Source organism: Eptesicus fuscus, chromosome 11 (genome assembly GCF_027574615.1).
Source record: "Eptesicus fuscus isolate TK198812 chromosome 11, DD_ASM_mEF_20220401, whole genome shotgun sequence".
NCBI classification, from domain to species: Eukaryota; Metazoa; Chordata; class Mammalia; order Chiroptera; family Vespertilionidae; genus Eptesicus; species Eptesicus fuscus.
In genome coordinates this window covers 59,933,005-59,948,648 of record NC_072483.1, presented here as the reverse complement: position 1 = coordinate 59,948,648, position 15,644 = coordinate 59,933,005, and the positions used below count along the sequence as shown (strand labels likewise).

Below are 15,644 nucleotides of genomic sequence, written 5' to 3'. Positions count from 1 at the left end.
CTGGAATGCAGGGACCACCTAAAGATGCATTTGTTTGCTTCTTGTGTTATGTCTGAAGACAGGAGGAGACAAAGGTCTTAAAGGAAGAAGTTGAAAGACATTCTGCTTTCTCTTTGAGACTCCAGAAAAGGGATGGGGTGCCCTGGGCCACCTGCACATCATCTCTCAGGTACAGGTGGGGGGATAAAAAGGGAAGCAAATCAAACAATTCTTTTAAAGAGGCCAAGAAGGAGGCCAAGGCTCTGGGGCCCCACCAGAAGTTAGAGGAGAGGGTGAATGCCTGCCTGGTTCTTAAGACCAGAAAGACTCCAGGAGTCCTAAGCCAGGAATGTGGTCCAGGTAGTCATGGTATGCTGGAGCCCTGGGCTGGACCACCAGCTGGGCTGGCACACTGTCTGAGAGAGCTCTCTAGCTCCCTCCACTGGAAACAAAAGGGTGGTACTCAGGACCACCAGTCTGGCCTCCGGGGTGATTCTAGAAATAAGACAACGAATAACACCAAACCCTAGACACTTTCCATATACTTTATTAAAAAGTTTCTTTGTATAAATTTCCTAAAAACTTTAAAATTAAAATTAGACCCCACCCACCCCCGCACCAAAAAAAATAAACAAAAAACACAACATTAGAGGAATGCCAAAAATATTCTCTATTATGACTTTCTTTTCATTCTTTAATGAAGGCATTGGTCCCGTAGCAGTGCACAGAGATTAAGAGATTCTGCTTCCTTCCAACCAGATGGTTTGTTAGAAGCTTTAGAAAAAGAAAATTCTCTTGGACTCTAATCCAGGATTTGGGGAGAAAAATGGAAACGTTGGGTAGTTGTTTATTCGCCAGAACAGGCTATCCATCTAAAGTCGTGCTTAACTGAGAAGGAAAGAGACGAACCAAGCGGAAGGATAGAGAGTAGCTGTGAAGTTGGGGGCTATTTTCTAGACCTTACGTTTGCCTGGATCAGGCAGAACGTGAAACTGCAGAGGGGATTTGAGTGTATAGACATGTTCACACAGACACCAGCAGTGGCTAACTATTACACACGTTGCAAGTATACGCGGTCACTGCCTGGGGACCAGAGCGTGGGTCCACAGGCACACTAGCACCATGTTGATAGGTCGTGCGGCAGACGGCTCCCCAAGTTCGAGTGTAAATCAAAGCATGAAATGGTACGGTGCCAGGGAATCTATACCCAGAGCTTCTGTGAAGATGGCTTGGACTGGCTGACTCCTTCTTCTTCAAGAGGTATGTGTCCCTGGTCGGCCATGCTTAGGTCCCGATCACAGCCATGACTTTGGGGTTGACAAGCCCTGAGCATCGACAGATGGGGCGGACAGGCAGGGAGAGGAGGAAAAGCCATATTACTGACATGAAATGATCCCACAGCCTCTGGTTTTCATCACCCATCTCTCACGGTCCTGCTCAAAGCCTTCACTGGCTCCCCAGAGCTTCTAGGCCTGGGAACAGGGGCTCTCCTTCAAGCTGAGCCTTCTCTCACCTGCACCCCTGGCCAAGTCTTCGTACAAACTGAACACTCACCCCTGCCACCATCCTGACAGGGCCCAGGCTCTCGGTGAAGATGGCCTGTTTCATTACCAATCGAATTGCCCAACGTAATGGAGATTTTGGGTGGCCCCAAGATCAATATTGCTTAGAGGAAGCAAAATTATTTAAAGATGAATAGATGGGATTAGTTATCTTTGGTGTTATCTACAATTGTTCATTATACTATTTCCCTAATAATCATGTGTATTACAATATTTTATGAACAACAGGGACTTTATAACTTTATTTCCAGTAGTGTGGAGTAATTGACCATGTGTTTCTTCATTGGCAAAAATATGAGGATATGAGGAAGTATTTAAGAAATATTAATCATTCAGAAAGTTCCTTTCCTGTGCTTTATTTGAATATCTCCCTTATCTGAAGATACAATCTATTTTTTTGCTTCATATCTACCATAATTATTGCAATTCAAATACCTTAAAAAGGTGAGTTACTGCCCTGGGTCTCTTTTATCTTGTTTAGAACACCACAAACTCAGAAGGTAGTCACTTACCAGGAGAGCAAACCTTCTCGCATTCTTCTTGTGAATCGAATCTGTTTTCGTTTCCGCCGCACCCTCTATACCAGAACCGCCCACAGGTCTTAGTCTGCGCGTTGTGGTACCATTTCAACACAAAATTTCTGCACGTTCCTTCCTCTTTGGGCAGCTTACATATATCTTTAACAACGAGAGGAGAAAAGACATCATTAGAGCCCGCAGGTGACTATCCCAGTGCCAGGGGCTGAAGGTCTTATCACAAGGCTGTGGAGGAAGAAAGAGAAGAGTGAGGGAGGAACTCCCGAAAGCTCCCCAAGCCTGTTTCCTTTCTGTCAAAAGGACTTTGTAACCACCCAGAGCTTCATAAGCAACAAATATAATCGTACCGGCGAAAGGACTCAATGAAATGCACTAGGAATCCCAATGTCAGCTCTCCTTCATTACTGGAAAATTTAAGGTAAAATGAGCTGTGTTTCCCTTTCCAACCCTGGGCCAGCCACTCTCGAATTCCCTCACCGCTGAATCCTCTGAGAAGAAACCGAGTTTTCCAACCTTGGAGTGTTCCGCTCCCTGGCAAAATAACAACTAATCCTGTCAGAATATAGTTCAAAAATAAGGCTGTCCATTTCACTTCAAGCCAACTAGATTGAAAATAAACCTTAAAGTGGAAAAAAATCTTTATGAGAGTGTGTATGTACATACATGAGTATCTCTCTGTGTGTATGTATGTGTCTGCATGTGTCTCGCTGTGTGTGTATGTGTGTGTGTGTGCATGTGTGTGTGTGTGACTGTGCCTGTAGCCCAGTACCTTTGTGACCGGCCAAATTAAACAAGTAAGGAAAAAGACATGTTGACACGAATGTAAAATTCACAACAGCAAAAATGCCGCAGAGAGGAGCTGCTCTGAAGGCAGGAGGCATTCTTTGTCCAGTTAAGGAAGTTGATGTTTGAATGCACACGCCTGATGCGGCCCAGCTGCCCGCTGAAGCCGCGCTCCGCAGAGCCTGGGGGGAGGCGCCCACTCACACTCAGGGAAATGTCTGTTTACAGACTTCCTGGTAAACTGCAGGTCCTGCTGGGAAAGAGAGGCACTAATGTCAACTGTTATCTGAGAGTCTGGAAAACGTAAACCTTTCCACAAAGATCCCTGGCGTGGACGGTGGCTAACGTGCCTGACTCACCAGCCCTCCCCACACAGGGCCTTTACCCACAGCTGCGTGAGCTGCCCCCAGCAGAGGTGGTCAGCACAGTTCTGACAGATATCAAGAAAGAAAAATGGAGTCTTGGGGAGAGAACCAAAGCTGGGTCTACTACATAATGGACCAGACTCCGAGGTACACGAGACTGAGGCTCAGAATCCCGTGAGGATCAGTCCCACAGGGCCCCGATCTGAAGCAAACCCGGGAACTCGTGTCTGCACGCTGGTGTGAATCGCTTGGTGGGAAGCCCACCATGTGAAATGGTGAGGGCACATTCAGGTCCTGGGTTTGACGATTATGGCTCATCAGGACGCAGGACAGAGGTTTAGATTCATCCAAATAGACTACTGGGAGCCTTGAGAGACACACAAGCCCCAATTTCAAAAACTCTTTTCTCTCTGTCACAGGGAGAGAGGAGACCTAAGGGACAGATGTCTGGATTGAAAACACCCTCTTACTTCTGAATCCGTGTCTCAGTCTTAAAAAAAGAAAAAAAAAAACGAAAATGGCCAGCCCAGCCAGATCCATGTTTAAAGATTGTGTTGTTTATATTAACTGAACGCTGTTTATATATTCTTGTCCCTTCTGGACCACACATAAGAGAGCCAAAAACATCCCCAAAATTGCTGCGTAGTTTACACCCAGTCATTTTCTCTCTCTGAAGCATGAAATTTGCTAGAAATTTTACATTTCACATACTCTTTAAGGAGAAAACTTACCAATGGCTGAGAAACAATATACACAGATGTCAGTGACTCTGAAGTTATCATCCCATCTGTCCTGACCCGTCTCTTTGGGAGATTTCTATAAGCTCTTTATGGCTTCTCTCAGCTCAAGCACCCTGTGGGGAAGCCTCATGGAGGTCACTCGGGAGTGGAGCTGGAGTGGGCTAGGAGCTCAGGTGCCCAGTGCAGAGGACAAAGGCTTCCCCAGGTCCCTTGATGCAGGACTCAGAAAACTGCTTATGAGCAGAAATCAAAGGGTTGAAACTTAAGTTTTCTTCTCCAACCCACCCTCAACTCCACATTCCTACTTCCACTATTTTCCATTTGAGTTGAAAACCATAACATTAAAAGTTTTTATAAAATCTGCCATGAACTCCCGAATCATTCTCATACATTTACATCCAGAGGAGACAATTTCTTGTTTTTCAATCAATTTTTCCATTAGAAAGATTTGAGGAGCTTGAAAAACGTGGCTGTCCCTAACACAGACCAATTTCTAAACTTGTTTCCAGAGGCAAACTATTCTAAACATTTTTTTCAGTTCTCTAAGTAGTTCATTTATTTCCCTTATTATACATACCAGTATAGGTGCAGAACAGTTTCACAATTCCTGTACTGACTCAGTTACCTTCTTTCTTATGACTGAGGCCACATGTCAGTATGGATTGTGGCTATATTAATCGATGATAGATAGATGGTGGAGAGAGAGAGAGAGAGAGAGAGAGAGAGAGAGAGAGAGAGAGAAACAATGTAGATGTATACATGTAAATGTAAATGTAGACATAGTATAGATTATAGATTGTAGACACAGACACATATCCATGGACATAGGGAAAGTCCATTGAGGAATAATGTATTCTAGCGACAGAGAAGGTTCTTACTAGAAACAATTAAAGAATCAAGAAGCCTCTACTCCCAAGTATGGAGTCAGAAACCATCCAATTTTATTTAAACACAGATGAGACAGGGTACAGACCCTACAGAAATAGTAAAATGGATAAACAAATAACACCTTAAAAACTTACAGTGGAAAGAATAAAATGAGGAATCCTGGTAGATCTTCTCTGGATGTAAATGTATGGGAATGATTCAGGAGTTCGATGTGAGGGAAAAATAATGTGCTGTTGCTGCTGACGATGCAATACATATGGAGAAAGCACAGCTGCTTTGAAATCCAGCACAGTACAGAAGCAGCTGGGCCCCAGCAAATGCCTTTTATCATAGTCGGGTACAGAAATAAAGCCCAGAAAGAGCTATGCCTTTCTCATCCTGACTGTGGCCAACACACTGAAAAATAATGACCTGTCCCCACTCCTAGGAAAACCTTGTGCTCTGGGGCCTATAAAACATGGAATTTGGACTATGGATATTAGTAGCAACATCTTTTGGGAGAACACTCGAAAGCAAAGCATGTCGACTATGTCAGTCATCAGTTCCTCGAGGGTGAATGACTGGAGCTCGTGTTCTGCTCAGCGAGGGGTTACAGGTCTGAGAGAGTCCCACGGACCAGGAAAAGAAGCAAGGAACAGTGGCCAGTCCAGAAACATGCCCAGCTGGTCCCTGATTAAATGTCAAACGTGCCCTCACTTGGCTCAGGCACACAGAGAGTGGTATGATAGACTGAGCCAGGTATGTGTTTAGGAAATTGGGACCAGAACACAAATTCCATGGGACATTTCCAAACCCGTCTGCCATGGGTCCTCATCTGCATGTCTTGAGTCCTTCTGAGCAGTTTTCTTGTTGTTGTTGTTGCTGTTAATCCTCACCCAATGATATTTTTCCATTGATTTTTAGGGAGAATTGATTTCCACAAGAGAGAGGGAAAGATAGAAACATCAATGTGAGGGAAACACATTGATTGGTTGCCTCCTGCATGAGTCCCGATCAGGCCCCGGGCTGGGGAGGAGTCTGCAACCAAGGTGCATGCCCTTGACCAGAATCAAACCTGCATGGTCTGCAGGCCGATGCTCTATCCACTGAGCCAAATTGGCTAGGGCCTGAGCACTTTTTATTAGATTGGATCACTGAATGGGTGACACCCCACTCTTTGTAGCATCACAGACCACACAAATCCACACTAGTCCCAATATGAGAAAAGTGATTAACAATACATGGATTTCTGACTACAGCGCCCAAAGCAACTCCCATCCAATTTTCTCCAAGTGCCTGGAGATCAGCAAGGTAAGTTTCCAGAGATAGCTTGGAATATGCAGAATGAGTCCAGGCTGGGCCACGCCAAGTGGACATGGAACTTTCTCTATATAAGTCATCCTGCTCTGAGATTTAGAACCTCAGCAGGTGACAGAGAATCCAAAATGCAAGGGCTGTAACTGTTTGGGAGAAGGCTGTACTGGTGCTGCTAATGGACCGAATGTTCTCATAACTCACCTATTTCATTCTCAGCCAGCGGTTCTGTGCTCACCATGAGATTGACGGTTGCACTAGAGGCCGACCTTGCTGGTTGTGGAGGTGGAGGCTGAGTTTTCCCTATAAAAGAAAAATGATTACAACTAGTAGGTAACTCAGACACTGAAGGGCCAGGGAATCCTTAGGGATGAGGCAAACTTGCCTCTCTGGATTAAGATAAGGGTGGGCCACTGAAACACTGGGACCCAAGAAATCCGTACACAGACTCCTGGTGTCTGTTGTCTGCTAGTTCAATTCATCTCAACAAGCAAACAGAGCAAATCTCTGCGCTTTGAACAAATCTTCTCATTTTCCCACGTAAACGCTTCTGTTTCTAGCCGAGAAAACAGATCCCTGGGGTGGAAGGGTCTTTGGACTCTTTATCTTCATGGATTACATGATGGCTGGTGGGAATCCCCTTCCCTCGAGCACAATTCTTTGATCTGAATAGCACTGGGCCAAAGAGGAAGAATGTGAGCCTCCCCCTCCATACCCCAGAGAAGCCAGGGTCAGGAAGAATATGGGGGATAAGAAGAACTTAGAGAGGAGGTGGGGCATGAGTAATTTAGAGGCTGGAGAAGCTGCAGAGCCAGGCCTTGGGGCCGTGGAAGAGCCAGGGAACAACAAAGGGCAGAGCCCGAGCATGGGGGTGGCGGGGTGGGGGGGAGAGTAGGGGAGGGAAACTCTGAGGTCTTTTCGGCAGTGGCCATGGATGCCTATAGCCTTCCAGCTGGTTACTCCCTAAGGAGCCAGAGACCCTGGGTGGTGTTTTCTGTTCACTGAACATGTAAATGTGCTTCTGAAACACTGATGTGGTGGGCATCGAGCCCAGCCAGGTTACACGGGGATATTTCTTTCTCCCAGGGGCAGGGCGGCACCCAGGCCAAATGGATCTGGTTTCCTCCAGGACCCCAAAGGCAGGGCAAGAGGTCACAAGGAACCCCATCTTTCATTCATAAAGGATTTTGTTTTGACCTTGTTATTTCAGAACAGAGTCAATGAACACGAATTGTTCCCTCTATGTCCTGTCTGCATTCATGTACAAGTCAGGTACCAACTTTTCTTAAATGGACCCCATACTCACTTGTACTGAAACTTCCATGGTAGATGGCCTTAACCTGAGACCTCAGGTAGCAGACCACCACCACGTGGTACGTGTGCCCGGAGCGCAGGCCCTCGATGGCATGGTTCGTGACTGTGAGGTTCTGCTTCAGAACTAGGGACTGGTCATGGGCTGAGGTAACGGTGAGGTCGTAAAAGTAAGGGCTGGGGGGCTCCGGCCTCTCCCAGTGGAGTTTGGCGCTGTTCTCAGTGATCTCCAGCACCTGGACCTCTCGGGCAGACTTGGCTAGAAAAGACCAAACACAGTGTGGAGACAGATAAATAAAACCCCATGTGATGGAAACAGGCAGGCAAGAGACGAAAGCTGAGAGATGTGTATCAGTAGACAGTTGACCAGAAAGTGAGGTGAGGCAGGGAACCAATTTCTCATTCATGTTCCCGGGAAATATTGGTCTTCTACCAATGTAGATGAGATGTGAAATGATTCATAGTAATCAAAACTTGCATTATTCATCAGCAAGGTACATAACTCCCCCTTTTTCCTTCTGACAATCTCTCTTATTAAGGGGATACTATGAAAATTCATGGTCTCGTGTACTATCTGAAATGTGTTCACTATGGCGTGAACCCCAGGATTTTAAACATATTGAATCATTAAACCTTAGGGCATGACATGAAATTCTTCTAAAGGGATCTCTGCTCTCTGTTCATAACATGAAGACTACTTCCATGACCTTTTTAGGAGCACATGCATTCCGCCTTCACCTTTCTGTACAGCTTGTGATACTCTATAGTATCTCCTAACATTTTCTTTGAGGAAATAATAAAATAACACCCTTGGGCCTCATAGCTCCCCTCCCCCCGATTTCTCCTTCAGGCTGGAGCCTGCTTTTCCCATGGACAGGCCTGGCACAAGGTTCAGCCTGTGGGGTGGCTGACTGTCCAGGTTGCTGAGCTAACCACTGGGCAGCGAGGGGCCTCTTTGCAGCAGGACAAAGTCCGCAATCACAAAACTCCTTGCAGATCTTCTGGAGTCGTATCTTATGGGAGGCAGGTCTGGCTCCAGAATCCAAGCACAGCCCATGGCTCAAGAGCCGACAACAGGCTTTTTCTTTCACTCTCACTCTCTAAATGGGGCCCCAAAACTCTGCTTCTGCTTAGAACTCATCCCTTTTGCTTAAGACCTGGGTTTCCAGGAGAGAGGGGTTATGCCCGCCTGTGAACTTCCCAGAGAGAATGAACAGGTGTGGACTCAGGTGGGAGTGGGGGAAGCGGGAGAGCCCTTTTGCCTGTTCTGCATGGAGCTCACCAGCCTCACATATGGTGAGAGATCTCTTTCTAATATAGAAAACAGGCCATGTTTTGACAATTCCCTACTCTGACCAGCACCTTTTAGATGTACACATCACCCAGATGTATAAAACCCTGATCAGTGACTGCATTTCAATGGCTTTGTAAACAGGCTTTGAGGGACATGCCCTGGACATGGTACACGAGGGTGTCAGGGGGCAGCCCTCCCAGCAGTTTGCTTACCCACGGGCTTAGCAGTGGCTGACTTGGTGGTGGCCAGTCTGGCTGCCTGGGGCTTGGGGGCCTCAGGCTTTGCTGCCACTGGCTTGGTAACGGCAGGGGGTCTTGCAGCTGCTGGCTTTGCTGCTGCCACCGGCTTTGCTGCTGCCACCGGCTTTGCTGCTGCCACCGGCTTTGCTTCTACCACTGGCTTTGCTGTTGCTGCCACTGGCTTTGCTGTTGCTGCCACTGGCTTTGCTGCTGCCACCGGCTTTGCTTCTACCACTGGCTTTGCTGTTGCTGCCACTGGCTTTGCTGCTGCTGCCACTGGCTTTGCTGCTGCCGCCGACTTTGCTGCTGCCACTGGCTTTGCTTCTACCACTGGCTTTGCGGTTGCTACTGGCTTTGCTGCTGCCGCAGGCTTTGCTGCTGCCGCCGGCTTTGCTGTTGCTACTGGCTTTGCTGCTGCGGCTGGCTTTGCGGCCACTGCAGGTCTGACTGTGGCCATCTTTGAGGCCTCAGGCTTGGCAGGCACAGGTCTTGCAGCTGCAGGTCTCGAGGCGGCCGGCTTTGAGGCCGGCAGGTTGACCACGGCCACTGGTTTGGATGTAGGACTTGAAGTAACATTATTCGGTGTGTTTCTGTTAAAACAAATTAAATTTTGCTTCAACCCATCTATAGTTTTGCCTGCTATCTAAAATGGACAGAGACATGACCTAGTGAGCTATGCAAAGCATGCTGTCTTATTAAATGCATGCAGTAGTTTTATGTATTACATATAGGCCTGCGCATATCAAATTCCTCCTTTATAGGATCTGTGCCACAGAGAACATACTGAACAGCATGGAAAATAATAATCACTAAAAATGAAGCGTCTATTGTACAATAAATACATCTGACATCTCATCTTCAATTTATCAAATAAAAGCAGGGAGAGAGTAAAGAGACAATAAATATTGAAATGATGATAATTATTCTTATTGTTAACAATAATAATCAGTTAATAGCTGCTGTCATTATAAAAAGTGTCCACTCAGCAAAATGCTGTGTTGAGCTGGAAAATTATAAAGTCGGTGTATGCTTTCACTTCCAGGCTCATGGTGCATTTTAGTTGGTATTAAGTTTTGTATGTGTGGTTTTGTTTTGATTATTTTTTTTATAATTTCTTATTCTATTCAAGTCCCCAAAGAAAACAGCAACATAATTAAACACAACGGCACAGAGCCACCCCTTGTTCATGTCTTGCCCTGACATGAACATTTGTTATTTTATAGATATATCACACTACATGTGTTATGCAGTACATTTTCAAATTGTTATTATACAAATTCAAATATTAGATTTATTTATTCTGTTTCCCTGGATAAGGTTGAGCCAACTTTTGGGAATGTTCTAGAGGAATTATAAAGATAATTAAGGCTAAAGGAACACTTCCAAGCTCCTTCTATGAAGCCAGCATCACCCAAATACCAAAACCAGATAAAGACAACACAATGAAAGAGAATTACAGGCCAATATCCCTCATGAACATAGATGCCAAAATCCTCAACAAAATTCTAGCAAATCGGATCCAGCAGTACATCAAAAAGATCATACACCATGACCAAGTAGGATTTATCCCAGGGATGCAAGGATGGTACAATATTCGCAAATCAATAAACGTGATACATCACATAAACAAATTGAGAGATAAAAATCATATAGTCATATCAATTGATGCAGAAAAAGCATTTGACAAAATCCAACAAAATCCAGTTTTTATCTTTCTTAATAAAAACTCTCAGCAAGGTGGGAATAGAAGGATCATACCTCAACATAATAAAAGCCATATATGACAAACCTACAGCCAACATCATACCCAATGGGCAAAAACTAAAACCATTTCCCCTAAGAACAGGAACAAGACAGGGATGCCCACTCTCACCACTCCTGTTCAACATAGTGCTGGAGCTACTAGCCATTGTGATCAGACAAGAAGAAGAAATAAAAGGCATCAAAATTGGAAAAGAAGAAGTAAAACTGTCCTTATTTGCAGATGACATGATACTATATATAGAAAACACTAAAGACTCCATCAAAAAATTATTAGACTTAATAAATGAATTTGACACTGTAGCAGGACACAAAATTAACGCCAAGGAATCTATGGCATTTCTATACACCAATAGTGAACTTACAGAAAGAGAGACTAAAAAAGCAATCTTATTTACCATCGCACCAAAAAAATTAAGATACCTAGGAATAAACTTAACTAAGGAAGTAAAAGACCTATACGTGGAAAACTACAGGACACTGAAAAAAAGAGATAGAGGAAAACATAAACAGATGGAAGAACATACCCATGCACTTCCCATTAAAATACCAATGGCATATTTCACAGACCTAGAACAAACTCTCCAAAAATTCATCTGGAAGATAATTAAGGCTAGAAAAAGAGAACCTATGAACCAAGATCAGCAGGGTAGCACCATAGTGCCAGGAAAGGGTCATGGCTGCCTTAGTAATGATTCTCAACTAACGAGGCTGAGATCTGAAGCATCCCCCCTGGGGTCAAAAGCGAGAGCTGAGGGACATAAGGGGTGATGGAAAGAAGGGTGTGTAGGAGGAAGAGGTGGGCTCTCTCTCCCCACCCTGAGGTCAGCGGGAGTAAGACAGACATTCCTATTTCAAGGATAATTCGAATTCACACATCATCTGGGTGCCACAGTCAGAACCCCCACCTCCCCCAGAGCATGGCACACTGTCGAATTCTCTTAAAGGGTACCAATTGATGGCACATTGCCTGTGCTTGGTCCTGCCACCACATTCCCCTCACCAGGCTCTCAGTCACACAGCCAACTGCTCTCCCATCTGCTCCTGGAATTGGCACCACAGATGGAGCTGGGCATAAGGTCACTGAGCACTTGCCAGGTGGCCAGCATCACTGTGGGTACTACAGTCCCTCCCATCTCCCAACCCTCTCATTAGCCTTCGTGGTGGAGCATCATGTTGCCTCCACTTGCTACCACCATCACCTGTGTGATTATAGCATTAATCATTTTAAGAAGATCTGGAGTCCATTCTTTCCTGAATATATCCAATCCTTCTACAGGAAATCATTTCACACCCAAGATGGTTGATTGCTTGGACACAGGGCCTCAACTGCCCACCTTCTCTGCACCCATGCCCTGCAATGTGATGTGATGTGGCAGGTCGTCCCACCAAGTCCAGCTCCCACCCTCGAATCTATCAAGGCTGGCCTCTGGACATGCTTTGACCAAAAGAATGTGGCAGAGGTAACAGTGAGCCAATCTTAGCCCCGGCCCCAAGAGGTCTTGCACACTTTCACCTTCTCTCATGACCCTGCCCTGTCACCTGTGGACAAACCCAGTCTTTCCCACTGGAGAATGAGAGACCTTATGGAGCAGAGATGAGCCATCCTGCAGAGACCACCCTAGACCACCAGCCCACAGCTGATGAGTAGCTGACCACAAGCATATAAGTGAGCCCAGTAGATGCCAGAAGAACTGCCCAGCTGACTCCAGGCAAAAATTGCTAACCCACAGAATTTCAAATTAGAAAATATTGTTGTTTTAAGCCACTAAGTTTGGGGTCATTTGTTATGCAGCAAAAGCTAAGAGATTCTTCTAAAACAGTGGTGGGAAACCTTTTTTCTGCCAAGGGTCATTTGGTTATTTATAGCATCATTCTTGAGCCATACAAAATTATCAACTTAAAAATTATGCTTCTATGAAAAAAGCTCCGAGATTTTTGAATTTCAAGTCCCACCTGCAATTTCCTTGGCTGGGCCAGACCAAATGATATGGCCCGTGGGCCGGACATTCCCCACCCCTGTTCTAAAAGAATGTCTTACGTGACCTTAGGGAAGTCACATTTTCTGAATTTTTATGTTCTCACCCCATAATGTTAGGCATTGGAGGACCTCGGCATTCCCCCTAGCACTGTAATTTGTGGGACAATTATTATAATCACTTACACTTGTTTGTGACCAAATTTCACAAGAGTCTTTGCCGGTTGGTCCCCTTGGAACCAAGTGCACTGTTTCCTGATATCAGGGGACAAATAAAAAGCATTTTCACCTAAAGAGAAATAGAAAAAAAGATATTTTAAGTGTATGAAAATCCCTTGCAAATTAAAATTAATATGCTAATGAGTTCAATGAATGACATAGTATTTAGTCCATAAATATTTGTTGACTTAATTAATTCTTCCAGTCAAGTCCAGTGAGTTTTAAACACTAAGTATAATGGTACTTGATCCATAAAACATATTAAGCCAATATGTTGTATTTGGCAATATTTGGGTGATTTAGTTAAAGATAATATTTACTCAATGTGATCAGGAAGATAGGAATAAGAGAAAACTCAAGTGCAGAACTTAACAGTTCCAAACCCTCAAACATCAAACTATAACCAAGTTACATTTAATATTTTCTCAATACTGTGTTTAACAAGTGTTTTTTTTTCCATCTTCTGTAGTTAGTGATGATGGCCTGGGTAAACTTGCTGCCTTACCTTTGTTTCATATGTTCTCCCCTAAAACTTTTGGGGCACAGGCTTCACAAAAGTGACTGCTGTTTTCAGGGACTAGACCTTACCCTGAATAATAAACTCTCCATACATGCATGTTTATTCGTACTTTATACATCTCTCTCATATGTTCAATACAGTGTACCTTCCTGTGACAACTCTGAGCCCAGCACTGTGCCAGGCTCAAGGGAACACAGTGAGTTAAACACTTTCTCGCCCTAACCGGTTTGGCTCAGTGGATAGAACATTGGCCTGCTGACTGAAGGGTCCCAGGTTCGATTCCGGTCAAGGGCATATGCCCGGGTTACAGGCTCAATCCCCAGTGGGGGGCATGCAGGAGGCAGCCAATCAATGATTCTCTCTCATCATTGATGTTTCTATTTCTCTCTCCCTCTTCCTTCCTCTCTGAAATCAATAAAAATATATTTTAAAAACAACAACAAGAAACACTTTCTCCAGGACCATGCAGTCCTCTGTGATCATAGATCCCATCAATGGATGACCAATGGGCCATGCGATAAATGCGGTAAGTGTGGCATCCAGATTTACGACAAATAAGTCTTGGGAGTGGGGACATCCATGGTGAGCAGGGGCAATTGGAGGTGAGTTTTGAAGATGAATGTGGATTTGCTGTTGAAACAGAGGTGGAGGGCACTCTGGGAGAGCCACATCAGCAAAGACCCAGAAGTTTCCAAGGGTGGGGTTGGTGGCAACTTCTTCTAGAAGCTTCCATGAGCCCCATCAGTTTATACTTCTCTGTGACATGCCAGGATATTACATCATACATAATAAATGTGCACTTGACCCATGTGTCATCTAGACTGTAAACTCTCAGGGACACTGTCTATGGCTGGGAGGTGCCCAATGGAACTTGGTTGAATAAACAAGTGAACAAGGACAATGTCTCTGTCTGTGTGCTCACTGCAACCCTGGCAACTTAAAGTGTGCCTGGGACTTGTGGGTGCTGATATCTACCTATTGAATGAATGAAAAAGTAAACATCGTTACACTAGTTGTCTTTCCCATGCCTGTGCCCCTCGCCCCCCATTATCCGAGGGTGTGGACTGGCAGAAAGCCCGGCCCACAATGCTGACTCAGGACTTACTGCTGACAAAAGACGGCAACAGCCTCCCAAAGCGCATGAGAGGCTCCTCATTGAGCTCAGTGGACTTATCCACGAGCTTGAAGAAGACATCACTTGGCTCGCTGGCGAAGCTGTATACCTCCTTGACGTTGACCTTCCTGCCAATGCCCAGAATCACAAAGAAGTAGCCCTTGCACTTGGCCTGCAGGATGGCTCTCTGGGCCTCCTCCAGCTGTTGCTTCTGTACCTCCCCCGTCAGCATCAGAACCACGATTTTCAGGTCCCGTGGGTTGGGCGCATTTTCAAAGACATGATCTATGGTGTAGTCAATGGCACGGCCCAAGGACCTGGATCCCTGCAGCTGTACCATCCTGTTGCCCAGGGCATCCATTAGCTTCTCCTTGGAGCTATAGTCAGTCAGGGAGAATTCCACCTTTACGGGTGGCACACTGGCATTGCCCATGGACTCATAGGGTGCATGCTGCACCACGGCCACTCGGGCAAAGTGCTGGGAAGCCTTGGGGTCGGGGCTCAGGTCCAGCTGTCTGACCAGGTACCCTATGTACTTCTTCATCTCATCGAATTGGAACAAGGTGGTGGACTCTGAGCTGTCTAAGATGAAAGCCATGTCGATGTCCACATCGCTGCCCGCTGCTCGCCGGTCCCTGAAGGAAGGCCTCCAGCTGCCGAATCCACAAGATGGATCGATGTTGCAGATGTCTAGAAAGAAGCATGGTAGCCATTTATAGTGGGACTCTACAGCGAGATATGACCAATCAATCTGCTGGGAGCCCGGACAGCTGAAACTATCACAGAACGTGGTCACGTCATTTCACCTCTCCATGACTTAGATTTCTTACCTGTAGAAGATGAGGCAGGCTCCAATATTTGTTTTCGTAGAAACCTATTTATATCTTGTCAATATTGTTGTGGACAGATTCCCATTTTCATCATAGAATACTTAGTAAATAAAACAAGTTAAATTCTGTTGGTATTCTGTGGCATTGGCATTAAAAAGGAAGGAAGGAAGGAAGGAAGGAAGGAAGGAAGGAAGGAAGGAAGGAAGGAGAGAAGGAAGGAAGAGAGGGAGAG

At 45.4% G+C, this 15,644-nt stretch overlaps 1 protein-coding gene across 1 annotated transcript in view; it reads right to left on the bottom strand.

The window, feature by feature from the left end:
• Positions 1-596: 596 nt before the first annotated feature.
• Positions 597-15,644, bottom strand: part of COL6A3 (collagen type VI alpha 3 chain) — a 61,965-nt gene continuing 46,917 nt past the window's right edge. The window contains exons 36-43 of the mRNA XM_054723326.1: positions 14,574-15,272; positions 12,916-13,018; positions 9,340-9,580; positions 8,964-9,045; positions 7,453-7,716; positions 6,351-6,449; positions 2,054-2,218; positions 597-1,304 (exon numbers count right to left, since the gene is read on the bottom strand). Coding sequence (XP_054579301.1) covers positions 1,264-1,304; positions 2,054-2,218; positions 6,351-6,449; positions 7,453-7,716; positions 8,964-9,045; positions 9,340-9,580; positions 12,916-13,018; positions 14,574-15,272 — 1,694 coding nt within the window. The 3' untranslated portion in view covers positions 597-1,263. The remainder of the gene's footprint in view (positions 1,305-2,053; positions 2,219-6,350; positions 6,450-7,452; positions 7,717-8,963; positions 9,046-9,339; positions 9,581-12,915; positions 13,019-14,573; positions 15,273-15,644) is intronic.